Source organism: Stegodyphus dumicola, chromosome 10, assembly GCF_044657685.1.
Source record: "Stegodyphus dumicola isolate Sdum_Otavi_A_Nest chromosome 10, ASM4465768v1".
Taxonomy (NCBI): Eukaryota; Metazoa; Arthropoda; class Arachnida; order Araneae; family Eresidae; genus Stegodyphus; species Stegodyphus dumicola.
This window is the reverse complement of record NC_140777.1, coordinates 183,120,188-183,141,832: the sequence shown is the minus strand read 5'-3', so window position 1 is coordinate 183,141,832 and position 21,645 is coordinate 183,120,188. Positions and strand designations below refer to the sequence as shown.

The 21,645-nt window shown below is 34.9% G+C and overlaps 1 protein-coding gene across 9 annotated transcripts in view; it reads right to left on the bottom strand.

The window, feature by feature from the left end:
• Positions 1-21,645, bottom strand: part of LOC118193858 (disks large homolog 1-like) — an 816,267-nt gene that overhangs the window by 40,642 nt on the left and 753,980 nt on the right. For 7 of the 9 annotated variants that reach the window (XM_085825973.1, XM_085825976.1, XM_085825972.1 and 4 more), the window contains one exon: positions 15,646-15,666. The exons of the other annotated variants lie outside the window; for them this stretch is intronic. In XM_085825973.1, the coding sequence (XP_085682099.1) occupies positions 15,646-15,666 (21 nt within the window). The remainder of the gene's footprint in view (positions 1-15,645; positions 15,667-21,645) is intronic. 9 annotated transcript variants of the gene reach the window in all.

Genomic DNA, 21,645 nt, shown 5'->3' with positions numbered 1-21,645 from the left:
GGCAAGAAATAAGAATCCCTTCCTATCATCTTCTAGCTGAGACTTTAGACATTAAAGTAGACCGTTTGTGATGGGTATAACACTATAAGAAAGGATAAGGCTATTTTACACACTATCAAAAAATACAGGAAAAGGTGGTATTTGTTTGCATTTAATATAACTGACAAATTTCAGAATGATTCTTTCACTGAAACGTATTTTGTTGCCAATTAATTAGTTGAGTTTTTGATTTGAAATTACCACCAAAATTTTAATTAATTGAGGTTAATAATAAGTCTACACGCGCTTTTTCTAAAGAAAGAAAATGTATGAGATGAAATGAAAAGCAACTTTAGTATACTGATAAAGAAATCCAGAAGTGCATTACAGACGATTATATACCTTCAAGTTTGACGCACCAGCCTGGCGGAAAATATAGTGGCTCTGATTCCTTTTCGGACACTTATATTATAAGGTATTTCTTCCGTCTTCTTAGCACGCCTTCGTGGTGTAATGGTAAGCACGCTCGGCGTGTATTCGAGAGGTCTGAGGTTCGAGTCCTGGCGAGGGCATTGCTCATTTTCACATCTCCTGCTTCCAAATACCTAATTTCTCTACAGCGGCGCCCGAACTAAGAAAGGTGGTGGATGATGATTCTCCACCACCAGGATTTGGCAACTGGATCCCTAATCACCAGTTTCCCTTCAAAAGGGGGAGTATATAAGGTATTTCTCCCGCTTTTTCAGCATGCCTTCGTAGTGTAGTGGTCAGCACACTCGGCGAGTATTCGAGAGGTCCGTGGTTCGATTCCCGGGGAGGACACTGCTCATTTTTCACGTCTCCTGCTTTCGAAATAACCTAACGTCTCTATAGTATTTTTAAAATTTATTTGTATAGATTTTGTACTAAATATTGAAACACAGACTCCAAATTTCTTTTCTAACATATTGTTTTCTCCATTTTAAACCCCGTTTGTTACAAAATAAGTATCATCAAAATGCTCCTTGTAGTAAAATAGTTTATCTCAAAGTGTGAATCTCTAACACATATAATAATTCGGACACTCAAAAGTTTTGTTGAGGTGTTTTGAAAAACGATGTGATGAGCCACATGACTTTCTTGTACGGACTATTATATTAAACGTTATTTTTCCTGCATTTCATTTAAACTAATTTCCTCGAATGTCATTACAGATATATTTCTCATTCATTTAATTCATTTCTCACTTCGCGGCAAAGCAAAAGTACATACAATCTCAAAATAACTTTATTAAAAATTGAAAAATATAGAAAAATATAAAAAACCAAATACAGTTTTAAACAATTAAAAAAATAAGTTTTGCAATTAAAATTAGATTCACTACGCAAAAACAGCAATTTGGCGAGCGGGCAGGAAGGCATATTTTTCGGTGCCCCAAACTAAGAGTTTACTTTTGGTCCCATTCGGTAAAAAGACACTGAAGGTGCAGAAACTGAATTCACTATTCTTCTAAGCTTCAAACGTAAACAAATATGGCTGTCGTGGTTAAAAAAATTAGGCTTAGCAATTAGGCTAAACCGCACTTAAACACCTTTTAAATTGTTTATAATTCTAAAACTATTGCATGCAGAATAACTAAAGGCATAAAAACCTGAACCGGAAGATAAGAACAACACAATTCAGTCATTTTTAAAGCAAAAAAATGAACAATTTGCCTACATATAAGAATAAAAAAACTGAGCTCACGGAGCCGAACATCAAATTGGATATATATATATAATTTTATACATTTGTTGTAGCCGATTGCAACCAAAAAGGAAAGTGCACAACTAGATGTTATATCAGTCCTATATACATAATATCAACGTTCTGAATCTACTCGTTTTCCAGTTATGCGAGATACATACACACGTACAGATATCACGAAAAAAACTCTTCTGAATCCGTTTTAAATCCTTTTTTCAACCCGTTTTGGGAAAAGAGTCCTTTATTCTGTCCTTACGTACAGATGTCACGCAAAAGCACCGTTAAATTGCATTCGATAGCGGTCAAAATGGATATTTTCGTTGAAATATTATACCCGAAAAGTTTTGCGATTACAGTGCTCCCTTCGTACAAGGAAGTAAAAATACATCACAAGAATTATCGTCTGCATTTGGAAATTATTGCTGGTTTAGCCAAATATAACAGTTTCGTATGTGAAATAACCAAGGCAGGATGCTACAAATTAACAAAAAATTCGGTTCAAAATTTAACTATTCACGATTTTAAACATGATAAAAGTATCAAAAATATTAAAAAAATCCTCGATGCAAAGCGTTCAACTACCTCTAGTTTATTAAAATGATGAAAATAAAGTGGAAATCTTCGAAATGTACTGAAATCTGGACCCCATTCCAAGCTAGCACGAAGGAATAGAAGATTTATCCTAGGGAAAACCAAACAAGACATCAAGTTAGTACTCTAAGACTTGCAGAAGATTTAGAAGAACGGTTTGCGAGATAATTTAACACTAAAACTGTTCGAAGAGTCATTACGGCACATGGATACAGTGGACAATTAGCAAGGAAAAAGAATTCTTCATTAATAGGAAAACAATGATAATACGACTGTAGTTTGTAAAATTCATGGTAAGCAAAGATTTATCGTATTAAAAAAAATGCTATATTTGCAAAGGAATCAAAATTTAACATATTTGGATCCGACGGGCGAATGGCTGTGAAGCGAAAACCAAATGAAGAATTAAATCCGAAAAAACCTGTTGCTTATTGTTAAGCGAGACTGTAGAAGGATAATGGTTTGGGTACGTTTCGCTGCTTCTGAGACAGAAAATTTACTTTTTCATAGAAAATTATATACATCTGTGCAAATATATACATATATTCTTGACGGAAATTTGAAAGCATTTGCAGAGACACTTGGAATGCAAGATCTACCAGGATAACGATCCCAAACATGATTGTTATGCAACTCTTCTAAAGTGATCAGAATTTCTGAATATTCTTCGGACTTAAGTCCTGTCAAACATGTGTTGAATCATTAGAGTTTTTGATGAAGAAGACGTGAAAAATGTGCAGTGACCTTGCTTGGACTTCAACCCTGGACCCCGCGATAAGCGCCGAGTGTGCTAACCGTTACACCACGGAGGCATGCAGAAAGGAGGGAGAAGATACCTTACATACTTCTGCTTTTAAAGGCCGACTGGGGATTAGGGCACCCAGTTGCCAAATCCTGGTGACGAAGAATCATCAACCACATTTTTAGTTCGGGCGCCAATGTAGCGTCATTAGGGTTTTTGATGAAGAAGCCGTGAAAAATGCGCAATGCCCTAGCCGAGGCTCGAACCCTGGACCTCTCGATACACGCCGAGTGTGCTATCAGCTAAACCACGAATGCATCCGGAAAGGAGGGTCGGTTTAGTTTGGTTTATTTAATTATGATAAAGCACGCTAGGTCTATCTGCCTAAGGGGAGGTATGACTTCGTGGAGGACTTTCTAAGGGAAACTGACTCGTATACACGTTACACGTGGGGAAAACCACGAAAACGCCCATGCAGCTAGCCCGTTCGCGAAACCAGAAAGGAGTGAGAAAGTATCTTATACATGTATGGAGTGCGTTGGAGAAAACAATAAAACAGAAAATTCTTCAAAAACTTTATTATTAACTGCAATTTTCAAGGAAGAATGAAATAAAATGGAGCATTCTTACTCAACAAAATTACTTAAATCCTATAGCAAAGCGCATGGAAGGTATCATTTTAGCTGAAGAATATCCAAAGAATTATTAGATGTCGTGTTTTTATTAAATATATACTGCTCGTTCAAAGTGTCCTAACACTTACGTGAAGCGTTTTCAAAACTTTTCGAATTAACACATTTTTTTTTTATCTAAACGTTTCGAATAACTTTTTCGAAAAAATGCAGGTTTTCAAAAAATTCTCATACATGAAAAAAAGAAAGATAAGAAATAAAAAAAATCTGTAAGTTTTAGATTTTTAATTACGTCCAAAGGGGCGTTTTTCTAACATTTTGTCTGTTACCTTTATTTATTAAATACCACGTTCTTCGCACTTAAACCATGAAATTCAGTTCAATAGCAATATCGCAAATAGTTTTAAATTGAGCCTATCTTTAGCGTTTGCGATACAGTCTCGCCGCGCTGGAGATAAAAATGTTTTTTTTAGTCCAAAGGGGCTTTGTCCCTGAAGGACTATTGTTTTCGGTTTGCGATTTTGCGTCGGACTCATAAACGTCGGTTCACTTTTCAAACTGTTGCCACAAAATGTTAGAGTCCTGCATTATATTTGAAGAAATTAAATAATGAAAAATCTGCATAAATGATTGTCTATTTCTCGCATTGTGATAAAACAATGGTACATAGAGCCATCGAATTTTGAATGACGAAATCCTACTGCGAATATGAGCATCTGAAATCCCAAATTTGGAATTTGTTTTATTATAGATTTTATATTTTGTAAAACTTTAACGAATTTTTGATTTACAAACTCAATGCTTTAAAAGCGAGAAATGGCAACGTTATATATAAAAAAAAATACTTTTATCTCCAGCTCGCGAGACTGTGTATATCGGAAATTCTAAAGATATGCTTAATTTAACATTATTTTGCGATATTGCTCTTGAACTGAATTTTATGGTTTAAGTGCAAAGAACATGATATTTAATAAATAAAGGTAACACTCAAAACGTTAAAAAAACGCCCCTTTGGACGTAATTTAAAATCTGAAACATTTCAGATTTTTTTTTTTTTTTTTTCTCTGTACAACGTTGCCATGGCTCGCTCTTTGAAATCCTGGAGTTTGTTCATCAAAAATTTGTCAAAGTTTTACAAAATATGAAACCGATCATAAAACAAATTTCAAATTTGGGCTTCCACATGCCCATATTCGCCGTAGGATTACGTCATTCAAAATTCGATGGCTGTTTTTACCGTTGTTTTATCCAAATGCGAGAAATGTACATACATTGATGCAGATTCTTCATTATTTAATTTCTTCAAATATAATGCAGGACTCTAACATTCGGTGGCAACAGTTTGAAAAGTGAAACGGACACTTATAGTGAACCAACGCAAAATCGCAAAACGAAAGCAATAGTCCTTCAAGACAAAGCCCCTTTGCGCTAATAAAGTCATTTCGCTAATATTTAGCAGTTGGCACTTTCAAATAAAACAGAAAACAGAAACACAAGTTTTAGTGTTCCTTCCTTTTATCTATTAACTAAGTGTGAAAGAACCTAGCGAATAATCGCTTAAGTCCAAGAACAAAAATGTGAACCCAAGAAGGGTTAATAACCCTTTATTGCTCAAAATAAGAACTTACAGTCGGCCCTTTTCTCAGGGCGTACAGCAAAGCCTCCACTGGGGCTTAAACTCAAAAGTACCAGAAATAAGAACTTAACTAATGACTAACTAAAGAGATGTAGCCGAAGCTAACACAAATCTAACTAAATGTCCCCTTAAGCATCGAATTAGCTAGTGAAGCTATCAAGGGCTCGCAATACGGCCGAGCGTAGTAAAAGATTAGAGAGACGTGGCCAAAAGGCAAACGCACCCTAACTCTGATTCCCTCTCTCTCTCTAAGTCAATAGACTTGTGCAGGCACCTGATAGTCGACAGACAGTCACTCTCGAAGTCAACAGACTATGAGCAAAAAATAACACACTGGAACTTTCAAAAAATTTAAATTAGAATTGACAAAGCTACCTACTTGACAAAATATTGAAGGACAAAATTGACAAAAGTACAGACTAGAATTAACATAAAGACTAGAGGACGATACAACACCTCTATGCATCCAATAAAATAAATAAAATAAAATAAAAAAATATTCTGGAAAAAAAATTGATATACAAAATAATTTCTGCCTGACTCCGTATATACTCTCGTACACATACAGGCAAAAAAGTGCTCTTTGCATTTACGTATATAATCATGCTATGTTCGTAAATGTATTGTTATATGTAATGTACCATTATGTTATACGAGGGCATTTCGAAAAGTAAAGATACACCGTACGCCAGAGGAAAAGAAAAGTTTTGGTGAACAAGTTGGCAACACAGGTATTAACCTTGAACCGTTAGCTTTCTCCTCGCGGTCGTTCGGCATTTCAACGTTGATTCTGGTTGGAGTAGGTCGTGTTTAAAACGGCTGCGCCGATTCAGAATCCCGCCCAATGCGAAGTGCACTCCGTCATACGTTTTCTTCATGCAAAAGGTCAGCGACCAGCGGATATTCACAAAGAAATTGTTTCTGTTTATGGGAACATTATGAATCGACAAAATGTAACGAAACGGTGTCGTCGTTTCTCTGAAGGTAGGACCGATGTTCATGACGAACAAAGAACAGGTCGGCCATCTGTGATCTCCGATGCCCTTCTTCAGAGGACAGAGGAAGCAATTCGTGCGAATAGACGTCTCAAATCGAAAGAATTGCATCAGATCACACCGGAAGTGTCAATGACAACTCTTTATGAAGTTGTGACTGTCAAGTTAGGGTACAGGAAATTGTGTGCGCGCTGTTTTCCAACAGGCGGCAACCTTCTATGATTGTGGGATACAAAAGCTTGTGCACCGACTTAACAAATGTTTGGATAACGAGGGTGATTATGTCAAAAAATAATAGATAATCCAGTTAATAAGATGTAACTCACGTTTTCTAAATAAATGTTTTTTAAGGAATGCGAGCCATTGTATCTTTACTTTTCGAAATGCTCTCGTATATTTACCTTTATGTTATACATTTGCCTTTATGTTCTGTATTTATCATTATATTCTATATTTACCATTATATACTCGAGTATAAAAGGCACCGTATGTCACAACTATATTATAATCATATGTAAAAAATGCAAATATGTCAAAATTCTTCCAAAAAATTATAATATTCAAATAAAGAGAGAGTGCAGGTTGGACTATACCCACATTACCAATGGTTGAACAATGGGTGTCCGCTGCACTACAACCTCAACCTGTACCTGAAGTCAATAGACTTGTGCAGTGGCGAAGGAACAGACTTGCACAGTGCGAAACAGATCCCAGTCAATCTCTTTTATTTATTTGTTTGTTTTTGTTTTCCTGCTGATTTAGTAGATGTATGTTGTATGTATTATCGCCAATGAAAATTTAAACATGTATTATGAAACAAGATCAATGTATCATGAACTATGTAAGCATATATGAACTATATCTAAGGTTTTATGAAACAGGATCTATGTATTATGAACTACTTGTATCTAAGCATGTTCTATGAACTATGTAAACATATATTATGAACTATGTAAGCATGTGTATGTATGAACTATGCAAGCATGTTTTATGTTGGTGGATTTAATTATGGCAAAGCACACTAGGGCTATCTGCCTAAGGGGAGGGATGCCTTCGTGGAGGACTTTCTAAAGGAAAATGACTCGTATACACGTTACACATGGGGAAAACCACGAAAACACCCATGCAGCCAGCCCGTTCGCGGGATTCGAACCTTGAACCGAACTACCAGTGTTCAGCGACTTTACCGCTCGGCCACTGGTGGGCCGTGTGGAGTCTGGACCAGATCCGAATAGTCTAAGTAAGCCGCACGGGTGTTCAGATTCTGCTCTCAACTCAACTCAACTCTCTCGAAGTCAGTGGAACTTCGATTTAAATACTACTCCTACTCATTTGCATTAAACGCGTTTCTAAACACACATTCTGGTAGAAAATTGTAAGCTAAAACAGGGATGGATAGGAAAAGAGCTTTAAAAAAAACTGTTAAAAACTTAGGAGAAACCTTAGAAAGTGTCCAAAAACAAATGTGAGCCACTGCATAGATCAGCAAACATTTCGAAAATGGCCACTCATTTAAAAAATACACCAAAGAGCAAATTTCGCGCAATTTTTCCATTTCTGGTCACAGAAGTTGAAAAAGCAGAAGGCAGTAACTAGAGAATCAAGATCCTGTATTAAGGATGGCTGCATATCATTTCTGCAAAGGAAGTTCAATACAAGGAATGAAATAAAAGAGACACAGCATATGTGATTTAGTATTCAAAGACGATTCCCTTTGATTGATTATTTTGATTCTAGGTATTACTGAAACGCTGACACATCTGAATTAAACGTAGTGGAGACTTACGGTAAAACGTATAAGGTATTTCTCCCACCTTCTTGGCATGCCTTCATGGTGTGGTGGTCTGCACGCTGGGCGAGTATTCCAGAAGTCCGTGGTACGATTCCCGGCGAAGGCATTGCATATTTTTCCTCTTATCTGCTTCCAAAAAATATCTAATGTCTCTACAAAATAACGAAACATTTTCTATCCTATTTCTGTGTTTTCTGTTAGAAAGAGAGCTATATTAAGGTTACTTTTTCACTCCTCTTCGTAATTTTAATTTTAGTCTTATTAACAAAGATTATAATTTTTTCAATAGAAAGGATTATAAAACTTTATTTTTAGGCGAAAAAGGAAAAAAATGATATCAAATTTTGTTGATAAGAAATACTTAAAAGGTATATTTCATTTTCGTACCTTTTTTCCAGCTTTTTGCTTTTCTTTTAATGGACTATGAGCTAATCTCAGCAACTTAAAATTCAACGAAGAAAACGATTGAGATGCCAGGTGAAGGATAACTACAACTGGGAAATTTTATTTTTTGGTTTTCAAAATACTTGTTCGCAAATTTGAAACTTTATCTTTTGGTTTGCAAAATGCTTGTTCACAAATTTGAAACTTATCTTTAGGTTTGCAAAATACTTGTTCAAAAAAATTGGTTTGCAAAATCCGAGAGTAGTCAATTGTAATTACGAAAACTTTCTAAATTTATTTTATTTTCTATTTTTATGTAGCCGAGTTAGAAGATAAATAAACCACTTTGCCACAAACAGTCAGTAGTATTATTTGACAAATACCACCCTATGCCGAACAATTAGCATGAGTTACGATACATAAAACTGACGGCATAGAAATTACTTCGAGTAGCAAACTCACAATTTAATGCAAGGCATGCAATTGCGATTTGCAGATATGCATCGAAAAGGGCGTGGGAATTTTAGATAAATAACCAAATGGCGAACAAAAATGCAATAACAAAAACAAAAACAAAACAAAACGAAAAAAGTTTGGCAGCGCTATGATTTGCTTTTAAGATTAAAAAAGGAAGCTGCTTGATGTGTTGCCATTGCAGGTTTTAAACTGAATAAAAAAATTGTTCGCGAATAAAATTATAAATTTAAAAAAAATCTGAAAGCTTTCAAATTTCACATTACGCCCAAAGGGGCGTTTTTTAAACGTTTTCTGTGTTACATTTATTTATTAAATATGATGTTCTTCGCGCTTAAACCATAAAATTCAATTCAGCAGCAATATCGCAAAATAATTTTAAAATGAGCATGTATTTCGATTTTCCGATACACTATCTCGCGCGCTGGAGATAAAAATGTTTTTTTTTTTTTCCCGTAGATGTTGCTATTGTTCGCTTTGAAAGCGTTGAGTTTCTTAATCAAAAACTCATATATGCTTATGATGAATATGAAATAGATAATAATATATATATATAATAATAAATAATATGAAATAGATAATAAAACAATAAAAATATGAAGTAGATAATAAAACAAATTCCAAATTTGGGCTTCCAGATGCTCATATTCGGAGGAGGATTACGTTATTCCAAATTGGATGGCTCTAAGTACCGTTGCTTTATCACATTACGGGAAACATACATACATTTATGCGGATTCTTCATTATTTAATTTCTTTATATATAACACAGGGGGAAAATATTTGGTGGCAACAGTTAGATAAGTGAATCAAAGCAGAAAGTGAATAGACGCAAAATGCCAGAACGAAATTAATAGCCCTTCTGTACTAACGCTCCTTTGGGCTAAAAAAACTCATCAGCTTGTATATATTTTTTAAAAATTTATAATTAATTTTTTAATCTATAAATTTTTAAATGAATACATTTATGTATATGTTACGGTCAAAGCCCGAAGTTCGGCCAGTTCCCGAATTGGCCGGCCATTTCGCACATTGGCCGGGGCGTGTGGCCAATGTCCGATGTACTGGAAATGAATAGCGTATATGCGACTTTGGCCGGCCACTTCCAGAAGTGCCCGGAACTCTCTGGCCAATGTTCGATGTGCTATACATTTAGTGTATCTGGCATCCGTGTATCGAATCACGAATCTGGCAACGCGTTATGTTTACCGGGCCGCCAACTGAATAGTTTCGATTGCGGGTTAGTGTGCTTTCCCCGGATAGGTAAGCCCTTTCAATATTCGTTTTTTTTTTTTTTTTTTTTTTTTTTTTTTTTTGTTATATTATGGATCAAACTCAGTTTCAAGATTTTGTACATGCTTTCCAAGCACAGCAACTACAATTTTTCGAATAATTTCTCCTAACTCAAACTTCTAATGCCACGGAGTGGTGCTCAGTGCCATTAGAAAGTGCCTCAGTGCCATTAGTGGTGCTCAGTGCCAAAGTACTCTTCAGCCGTCCATAAATCCAATTTTACTTCAAACATTTGAAAATTTCGATTCTAAAAAAAGAGTCATTTAAATATAATTTAAATATTGGGTTTGATGCATTTAACCCTTTCCGACACGCAACCTTTTAAAGTCGAAGTTTTGATGAAAAAAAAAGTAGGCAGTCTAATTAGGCCCAGAGGAGTACACAAGTAAAATTTTGTGAAGATATCGTTTTAATTCTGTGGGTGTGCCTAAAGTGGGTACACTGATTGAATAGAGCTTCGAAAAGAGTGCTGAAACGAGCATTGTTGTCGATGAACTGACCGATGAGATTCGGAGAAAGAAAGAATGCAGACTCTCTGTTGTCCTAGATGATCGGTGAGCCCGGTTTGGGCACACCTAGGGTTCGCAGTTCGATTTTAGGCAAGATTTCACGGTAAAAATTTTTAAACTAATACAGAAAAAGGAGATTAGCATATAGCCAAAAAATAACATAGAAATTTCTTTTCAAAGAATTTTATTTTATACCCTAAAAAATCTGGAAGATTTCTTTGAAAAATGACGGTTTTAAAAAACTAAACATAGCTAAAATATATGAACTGGTTTGTGTTGAGCTGCCATCTACTATAAATAAAGAAGGTTCAGAGTAACCTATAAATCCTCTTTCATTCAATTTTTCTGTGCGTACAGAAGGAAATTTTTAGGTGCCGCAAAGGGTTTAAGGGAATAGCTTCAATTCCGGTTTCATTTCTCATTTTTTCGAAAAATAGAGCGCTAGAGTTAGAGGTATGGCTTGGGGCCTTATCCCGAGGGAACTTAGCACAGTAAAGATTGTTTGGATAAAGAGATGGAGTTTCTTATTTAAAAATAGGTGTTAAAACATATTTCTGATAATAATCCGGATTCATTTTAACATTTTTATTTACTTTCCTTATTTTAAGTTTTCCGTTATAAGACAATCCAATAATAACCATAAAACCTTTAGAAGAACTTTCCTTGTTTTTGCTGAACCAATATATCAAGTCTTTCTCCTCTTTTTTTTCGGTGAGTGGGTGAGCAGAAAAACCACTAAATATTAATAGTTCGGCGTGCCGCCCAACCGGTACAGTGGTTAGCATCGCTGATTGCCTTGCCAAAAAGCCCTGGCTCGAATCCCGGAGAATGCATGGATGTTTGTAAATGTATAGTGTCCATGCGGTATCGGGACACTCCAAACATGCGGCGAGTCGAAAGTCTTCTCGAGAGGTTGATGGTAGGGGAAAAGGGGGTGGAAGACCCTCGGACCTCACCCCACGGTACTTTACATCAAAACTGGGGGTGGAGCTAAGCTAAATCGCACTGTCACCTGTAAGGTGATCAAGGCTGTTGCCAAAGACAGGCGTATCTTGTGCTCTTTGCCACGAGGAACTTCGTGTGCTTGTGGTGACTATAGATCAGACAAGTGAGCATTAGTCAACAACAACAAAGTCAATAAGTTCGATGACATTCTAGTTAACAGGTTCCTACTGTATACCTAAGGGAGAATGCCGGAGAAGGCATAGATGTTTGTAAATGTATAGCGTCTGTGCGGCATGGGAGCACTTAAAATATATGGCGAGTTGAAAGCATTGTAATGGCAGGGTCATAGGAGTGGAAGACTCACGGACCCGTTCTCTGAGATACTTGCCTTCAAAACGGGGTGGAACTGGGTAAAGTCGTACCGTTACTTATACGGTGCTCAAGACCCGGGCCGACGACAAACATTTATCTTCCACCACTCCTTGCCACGATAAAACTCGTGGGTTTCTCCTGATTAGGTCAGATAAGTGAGATTAGTTACTATAACAAGAACAGCGTTTAATTGAAGTTATTAGCGTAACCTTGAAATTTCCTATTGAAAGTTTCAATTATGTTTAAAATATTAGATAACAAATTTGAAATGTTTCGGGAACAACAAGGCTTTCTGTTTTTGAAGGTACTGTAAGACCCTGAATTCTTAAATCGTATTTCATGCGCAGTACACTATATTCCGGCATTTAATTTATTTATGTTTTTAATAGATTGATAGGCAAGATAGCTATAGTTTAAAATTAAGTTGTAATCAAATTATGAAGATGTTTTCTCCAACTGTAAGACTGTGAGATTCATGGACGAAAATGCAGCCGAAACTCATCGTCAACTGTATGACATCCATGGGGTTACAGTCGAAAACGTCGAGGAGAAAACAACACAAGGAGAAAACGTCGTGGTACAAAACATCGTGGGATGAAACATCGCAAAGAGAAAACATCGCAGTTATAAAATATCGTGGTCGAAAATAAAGAGGTACAAAAACTTTGCAGTTTAAAAACATCGTCTTCGAAAATACCGCGGTAAAAAATAAAGTACCTACAAATCACTGCATGACGATAACATCGCATACATGCGTTTTCAAATCGCATAGTGACATATTATGTCAGTTATGACTTTTGTCATAAATAACAAATCGATCACCAAAAAATTGATTATACGCCATACATGAAAATGTTAACAACACTTTAACACGTTGAGCGCGGCAGTGAACTTTCCGTGTGGCCGACACTAGCATTTTTGTTTGGCTAGCGTCGGTCCGCGGGACGGACAGTATTAAAGTTAAAAAATAAATATAGTTTCAATGAAATGTGATCAAATTTAGTTTTAATGAGATATATTGAAACATTCTAAACAAAAATATGGCTTAGCTTTACGGCTTAGCTCACTGCCGGCTGAACGGACAGGACAGCAAATTCGGCGCCGCGCTCAACGTGTTAAGAATAAACGGAAGCGAAACAATATGTAATTTTCATTAAAACAATATCAGATTAACAAATGTGAAAGAAAATAATTTGATCATTCACTACGCAATTTTTATAGAGGTAACCTCATGCAATCATTTGTATTCCTTTTTCTAAGCCTCTTTAGACTATTTTTTCATAAAAAATTATCAGTAAAACTTTATAAAAAAACGATTAATTTATATTATCGATACAATAAAGACTATCGACCAATTTATATTATCAATCGATAAAAATGATTAATTTATATTATATTACGATTATAAAAAACGATTAATTAACTATGTAAATTTAAAGTTCTATTAAGCTTTTTAAGTTTCCTTAATTTTTTACTCATTTTCAATTTTTATAGATTTAAGTTTCCTTTTTTAGTTCGTTCAAATATATGAAATATAGAAGTAAATGAATCTTCCTTTCCTTCTTGCTATAATCTTTACAGGAACATGCCTTTACAACTTTCAAAACCTGAAAACGTATGTGTGCGATGTTATCGTCATGCGATGATTTCTAGACATTTTTTACCACATTTTTGATGACGATGTTTTTAAACTGCGAAGTTGTTGAACTGCTGTATTTTCGACCACGATATTTTAGAACTGCGATGTTTTCTCCCACGACGGTTTCTCCTTGCGATATTTTCCTCCGCGATGTTTTCTCTGCAACGTTTTCGACGGATACCCATCCATGGAAAGTACCACATAAATAGCGCAGGGACTATCAAGAAGAGCGAATAGTTGTGTTATGATAAGAAAGCCTGTCCGTGGCAACTGACTATGCCTTTGAAAAGTTGATAAAATGGTTCAAAAAGCCAATGGTTTGTAATTTCCAATGTATCTATAGATTTCTACAAATCAGAAGGGCAAGACGCCTGCCTCTCCCCCCGAAAGAAAACAGCAGAAGCAGCACCAGGACATCCAGAAAATGTTAAAAAAAATGTCGTTCATTCTGTGACAGTATAACGTGCCCCTGATGTTACACCATTAACATTCTACATGACGTACTAAGTGGTGCATGTTACAGCAGTGTTCTTAAGACATATATTTCAATACACAATCGTGGTACTTTTCGAAACATTCACAGCATATGTTATATGAATGAAATGCTTAAATCATGTATTTGTTTAGGATGTACATTGCAGGGGGGGGGAGGGCCAGTTCTATACCTCCTGTTCTTACTGGACCGATAGTCGAAACTTAACTTGCGTTTGCCGCGTCTCGAAAGCGCGACTTATTCTACGACTTCGATTCGATTCTACGACTGAAATTGTGCCTCGATATTAAATTTTGTAATTTTTGATCAGAAATTTACGGAGAAATTAAAAAATGCGAACTTCTCAATTCATGGCAAGCTATTTTTTTTTTTTTTTTTTTTTCCCATTGCACACGAGCGGGAAAAAAAAAAGGTCATCGTTCATGCTTTCAAATAATTTTAACAAAGTGTGTAAACCACATTTGGCAATTTTATCGCTTATAACAAATATGTCAAATTTCAAAACGCGCCAATATGTAAATTCACGTATATCTTAGGAAATTTTGAATAAAAAAAAACTCTAATTTTTTGCAGGTATGCTTAGAAATACATCTACTTTAAGATGACGGTAAAAATTTTATAGGTCATAATTCAAAATTCTTTTTGAAAAATATACAAAATTTATTTAAAAATACAAATTAAAAAAATTAAAAAAATGGGCGAATTTCATTCGTAATGAACCTAAATTTCGCAATGTGAAAGGAAAAATCAAATAAGTTTAATAAAAAAGTGAGCTATTAATAAGCATATACCAAATTCAATTAACATGAAGGAGCTAAAATTTTCAGAGTTAAATTTTTAAAAACTACTTATACGATTTTTACAAAACTTAGCACTTTGGCATATTTTGAGTCGTAGATTCGAAATATGGAAAACAAACTGGTATGTTAGTTCAGAAAAAATCCGATTTTGTGTCAAAATAGCTACGCTGGAACAATTCTTTAAACAAATCTAATATATACATCCTAAGTCGCGATTTTGAAACATTAAAAAACGCAGTTTGAATTTGGTCAATCGGTCCAGTAGGACGAGAGATATAAAGCTGTCTTTATGTTTTTTTTTTCCCCGATATGTGTGTTCAGAACATTTCCGCCCGAATGTTTCTAAAATACATTCATGGAGCACTTGCATTGAACATTCTCTAAACGTTCTGGTGCTAGTTTGAACACAACAACTGAAGAATTAAAAACGTAGCTCTCGTATAATCTTTGGTGAGTTTCTTTTTGTTGGTATATGAACATATCCGTAATATTATTTAAAAGGATGAATGTCATAAAAGATAATATTCGAGGACTGAGTAAATCCTTTAAAATCTAGAGTCGTATGCATGAAAAAGAGAAATAATACATTACGTAAAAAGGTATAAATTTCGGGGCCAAAATAGATATGTAGTTTGGACACTAACCTTTAGTTGGCGATCCTTCTCCTTGGAGTGGCGAAACATGAAAAGCAATATTTGAAATAGGTTATTTTTTTCATTACACACACCTTTACAAATAATGAAACAAGTAATAAAACAATTTTTTATCTTTTACCTAATACAGAATGGAAAATTTATAACTAGGTTGAAAATTTGGCTTTAATTCAGAATGTATGTGAAACGAAGCTAAATGTGCATCAGGCAATCAAACTTGAAGCGTTTTGAAGTGTAACCTCTAAAGATATATATACTTTGGCTAGATGTGCAAATGAAAGACACTACTGACATAGCAAGATGCTCAAATAGCAGATATACAGGGTCTAGCGTAAATGTTGCGACAAATTTCTAGGGGATGTAGGGCACATCGCAAAGACTACGAATTGCATAGGAACCCATGCCCAGAAACGTGAATGGACGCCTCCGGATCCTACTGACTTTTTAACACGTATTCCTCAATTTCCTGTACACGTCGCGGATGGGGAAATTCTCGCCGCCAGGTTCCGTTGCCAAATCCGTTGGCGAATTTTCCCTCCGCTTTTCAGCGGCGTAATAGCAAACTGGTTTACATTACGTCTATGGAACCTTTCCTTCTTTACGTAGACGTTCTTTGTGAAGATTGCCTCACTCGAGCGATTTTATATTTTGTTTGATTCCCTAGTTCCCAATAAATATATATATACATACATATTAATATTACGTCTAATTTATAACTAGCAATTATTTTGTACTATATTTAATTATTGGGTTATTAGCTCCCTTGTGCATATTATGTCTATGTAATCAGTAGCATATCTGTTGTATTTTAAGGAATATACAGTAATATATTTTCCTTATTAAAAAAAAAAAAAAAAAAAAAAAAAAAAAAAAAATTATTTATTTATTCTTTTTGTTTGTTTGTTTTATTTTGTTTTAAGGAAAGTAGATCTTATCCTCTACAAGTCCTATAGGCACATTTATTATTCTCTGTTCAACAATTATGTAACTTCTAATGTTATGTAGCTATAGTTTTATAATAAGTGCATTTAATTTTGGTCATTTGAATGTGCTGATTTTAATTGATTCTTTTGTAACTATTAGTTTATATAAAAGTGTGAATCTGGTATTTAATTCATAACGGGATCTATTAACCTTGTGCAACTGTCAATTTTGTATTTAATAATGTGCTCTGTTAATCCTTTTGCGAAGTAACCTCTAGAAACTGTTTAATAAAATGAATCTTTAGCAATTTCCAAGAAACAGGAAATTTAACTGCTAAGTTAGTGATAACAAATAGCTGTATTTAACATCCTAGCATCGAAAATGTATAGTATTTATTATATGTAAAAATGTCTATGCGAAACTGTATGCATATGTGGCTCTGTAATATTTTGGAGAATTGTTATAAATGCATCCACGCTGTAACTACGGATAGCAGATATTAGACGGCATCTGCCAACTTGATAATTACACAGAGAGACTCGTTAAGTCCTATGGTCGGTCAATTTGGTAGTGTTTCCGGGTAAGCACCATACGAAGAGCACGAAAGGCTATACGAACGGAGAGTTTGCAGACCTGTACTTAGTGTATGGAATGGCTGAAGGTAATGGACGAACCTCTGCACGCATTTATTGAGAACGTTTCCCCGACAGTCATCCACTACACCATAGTTTGTTTGCACGTCTGCGTCAAAATGTGTGCGACTATGAGTCATTAAAGAATTGGACTGATTTTGGACTGGATGTTCGTAGCCATCTGAACAGCTCATTCTTCGTACTGATGGATTGGGCGTGGCGGACCCGTTCCCTGACCCCCATGCTCACCGGATTTATCGAGCCTTGATTTCTCTTCGTGAGAAGCCATCAAAAGTGTTGTGTATCACGATCCTGTTTGTCTGAAATGGATCTCATGGTAAGACTCGCCTGCGCAGCTGCTACAATCAGAGAAACTCCCCGAGCGTTTGAACATGTCCGGCAATGAATGGTCCGTCGGTGTCAGGCATGTTTGGCGTCTGATGGTGCAAACTTCGAGCATCTGTTGTAACATTCAAACTGTCGAAACACCATTTGTATTCATGTCCAATAAATGTTTCAAATGAATCACTCTCTTGTTTCCTTTCCCAACTTCTACCTCTGCTATCACGTACCTCTGACATTTCCGGTTTTATAGGTTCCTATGCAATTCTTAATCCTTATGATGTGCTCTACCTCTCCTAGAAGTTTGTCACAACATTTAAGGTGCATCCTGTATATAAAACGTGTGATCATATTTGAAACAGAAAATGTACATATCCTCATTATTCGTAAAATAGCACACATTTTTTCTAATAAGCGCTAAAATTCAAAAATTATTTTGCGTTAATCATAATAATAAAAGAAAAAAAATAACATTTGAAACATTTCAAGGAACAATATAGCTTCGTCTTAGGAACAAACATTTTAAGCTAATTTAGGTTAAAATAACACGACGAACATATATTAACTTAGAACTCACACAACAGAAATCAGTGTTATATTTGCAAATTTATTTAGTACTTATTCAGTTCCTAGATATTCAACTCTATTAAATAATAACATTTACACTATAAAAAATTGAATAGAGTTTGTAAAAAAAAGTTAAAAGCATTTCTCCTACAAATTTACTCATGGTTTCTTTTGATGTAAAATCATTATTCGTCAATGTTTCAATGGAGGGTACATTAAGATGTCTAGAAACCAGACTTCGTGAATTTCATTTCTCCTGCATCCTGTTTGAAACAAACGCATTTTGTTTCCCAAAATAAGCACCGAGAGATTAATTGAATAAGTACTGAGGGATTAACTGTGTGTGTGTGATTATGGCAAAGCATCGAGGGCTATCTGTCTAAGGGGAGGGATGCCTTCGTGGAAGACTTTCTAAGGGGAATTGGCTCGTATACACGTTACACATGGGAAAAACCACGAAAACGCCCATGCAGCCAGCCCGTTCGCGGGATTCGAACCTCGGACCGAACTACCAGTGTTCAGCGACGTTACCGCTCGGTCGCTGGTGGGCCTGGGCATATACCTGAATAAGTATTGTATATTGATTAACTGAATAAATAGTGAGAGTTTGGTTTTATTAGATTAAGGCAAAGCACTCGAGGGCTATCTGTCTTAAGGGAGGGATGCCTTCGTGGAGGACTTTCTAAGGAAAACTGGCTGGTATACACGTTACACATGGGGAAAACCACGAAAACGCCCATGCAGTCAGCCCATTCGCGGGATTTGAACCTCAGACCGAACTACCAGTGTTCAGCGACGTTACCGCTCGGCCGCTGGTGGGGCATAAGTAGTGAGAGATTAACTGAATAAGTACTGAGGGATTAACTGAATAAGTTCTGAGGGATTAACTGAATAAGTACTCAGGGATTAACTGAATAAGTACTCAGGGATTAACTGAATAAGTACTGAGGGATTAGCCATGGGAAGCCTTTTTAATCTCATCCTACATCCATATCTACATGCATAAATATGAATCACATTTATTTCAAACTTTAAACTTCGAGGTATGGTTTCGCTACGTAGACGATACTTTTACCTTGTTTGACGGTAATAAAGATCAACTTCAGTACTAGTGTTTATCGTACACCTTCATCAGTTTGCCTTCCACCACACTTCAAATCATATCCTCCGACTAAACAAAAGCTAGCTTCATTTTATTCCTTTGTTTTCCGTGCACTTGAAGTTTGCTCCTTCCAACTGGCTCTTAATCAAGAACTAAATGATTTAAAAGTAGTAGCTATTGACAGGAGTTTTTCACACAACATTATCGACCAAGCAGTTAAAAAATTCTTATCTTAACGCATCAAAAGGCATACTCTTGTTTTAGGAGATTATAAGAATTCTGTCGTCACTCCTTTCTTTAAATCAAATAGCTATAAATAGTGCAGCTATAAAACTGCACGTATTTTACAAAAATTTAACTTTTGTGTCGTTTATTCTCCTATCAATAAAATTCCAAGTTCCATACTCAAGGACCCCATTTCGGATATGAATTCCTGGGGTATTTACAGGATTCCTCGCCAGTGTGGTTTAATTTACATTGGTCAAACTAACAGAGCCTTAAAATTTCGCGTTAAAGAACATGAGGCATATGTTAGAAAAAAGGAAACATAGAAGTCCCCTGTTGCGCAGCTCAGTTGGCCCGAAAATAACACTTTCAATTTTTTTCCAGCCAAAATTATTAAAACAATCTTCAACTGGTGAATTAGATTTTCATGAGGCGTTTCACATTCTAAAAAAATCTTTCTGTTGTATTTAACGACCCTAATTCCTATCCATCTTTACCTTCAAGCCTGTAAGGAAATTATGTTTTAGTTTTCTTGTTTCACCAATAGATGGCGACAGTAGCTTAACTCCTGTTCAGCCATTCTTATCCTATCTTATTTCGTTCATTTGCACTTTGACAGCTGAGGGTGATGGTTCGGTAAAACTATCGAAACTAGTCCTGTGGAAATTTGCAAATATAATGCTGATTTTTGTTGTTTGACTTCGAAGTTAACATTCTAAGCTAGTTATTCGAATTGGCATGTATTGATAATTTTATTGCTGTACCAATTCATGTATCCTCGATTTGAAAACTTTACAAATAAATCATTTCATTATACAAAATAAATCTGCAAATTCTAGACGCAGACGATCGTCAGTTAGATGTCAGTGCTTGTTCGCTAGATTAAAAAAAAAAAAAAAAAAAAAAAAAAATCCCAGCCATGATTATTCTACTTGTATAGTGGATTAGCCATCATGAAATGGTTTAACTACGATATTAAAATTGCAACAGATGTGCAATATGATAAAATAAAAAAGAAAGAAATAGCATGCAAAAGTGCAGATTCAAGCCATCTGAAAGAACAATGTCACTATTACTGTGATTGATATTTAGACAATTATCTTTGTATTAGGCATCAAGTAACGTTAAGATAATGGGATTCGCATAAAATTACATGGCCGAATATGAAATTCTGTTCATTAAAAACTAAAGTAATCGATTACGAAATACTAAATATGAAAGAACCTGAGAATTCATTTTCAAACGCTTCATTCATTGTTGTTGATGATGTTTAAAAGGCATGTTCTTTGAAACAACGAAAATAATGTTTTTTGATTAGAATTTCTTTGCCGCTTTTCTTTGAGTGAATTCTGTAGGTTAAAGATAACAGATTTAAATTATCTTAATTAAGAAAAAACTTCTGAATTGTTATCTTTAATAAATAAATCAAATAAACAAAATTTAAATGAATCAACTTATCAGAAAGGAGTCAAGCCTTATAATGTTCTGGGGAAATACAGGTTTTTGTACAACACAGAAAATTTTGAAAAGTGTACGTAATAAAAATATGGATAGTAAGCAAATTTTAAAATTATCTTATGTACGTTTTAGATATTCAATATACTATAATTAAAATTTTCTGAAAATAATCAAAGGTAAATTTTACATAAAATTTACATAAAAAAAAATACATGGCTTTTTATTTCGAATGAACTTAAATTCGAAAATGGCTGCACAAAAACATATTCATATATATTCACTGTTTTGTAAAGAAAATTTCTTTTTAAAACTACTTGTAATTCTTAAAGATATCGTTTGTAAGCGAGTGAAATCATTAATACTCTCTGTTTCTTGTAAAGAAAAAAATCGCTCATTTTTAAAGCTATGTTCTTTAATTACGAAACATACATATACATATATGAATGTTTTGGAAGTTCATTCTTAAAACTATTTGTAATTTTGAAAGTTATCGTTTGTAGCAAGTAAAATACTCAATACTTTTGTATTAAAAAAATTTTGTATTAAAAAAATAGCTCATTCTTAAAGCTCTTTTCTTTAATTACAAAACATACATATACGTATATGAATGTTTTGGAAGTTCATTCTTAAAACTATTTGTAATTCTTAAAGCTATCATTTGTAAAAAGCAAGTAAAAAACAATCAATACTTTTTTTTTGTAAAAAAAAGTTCATTCTTAAAGCTATTTTCTATAATTATGA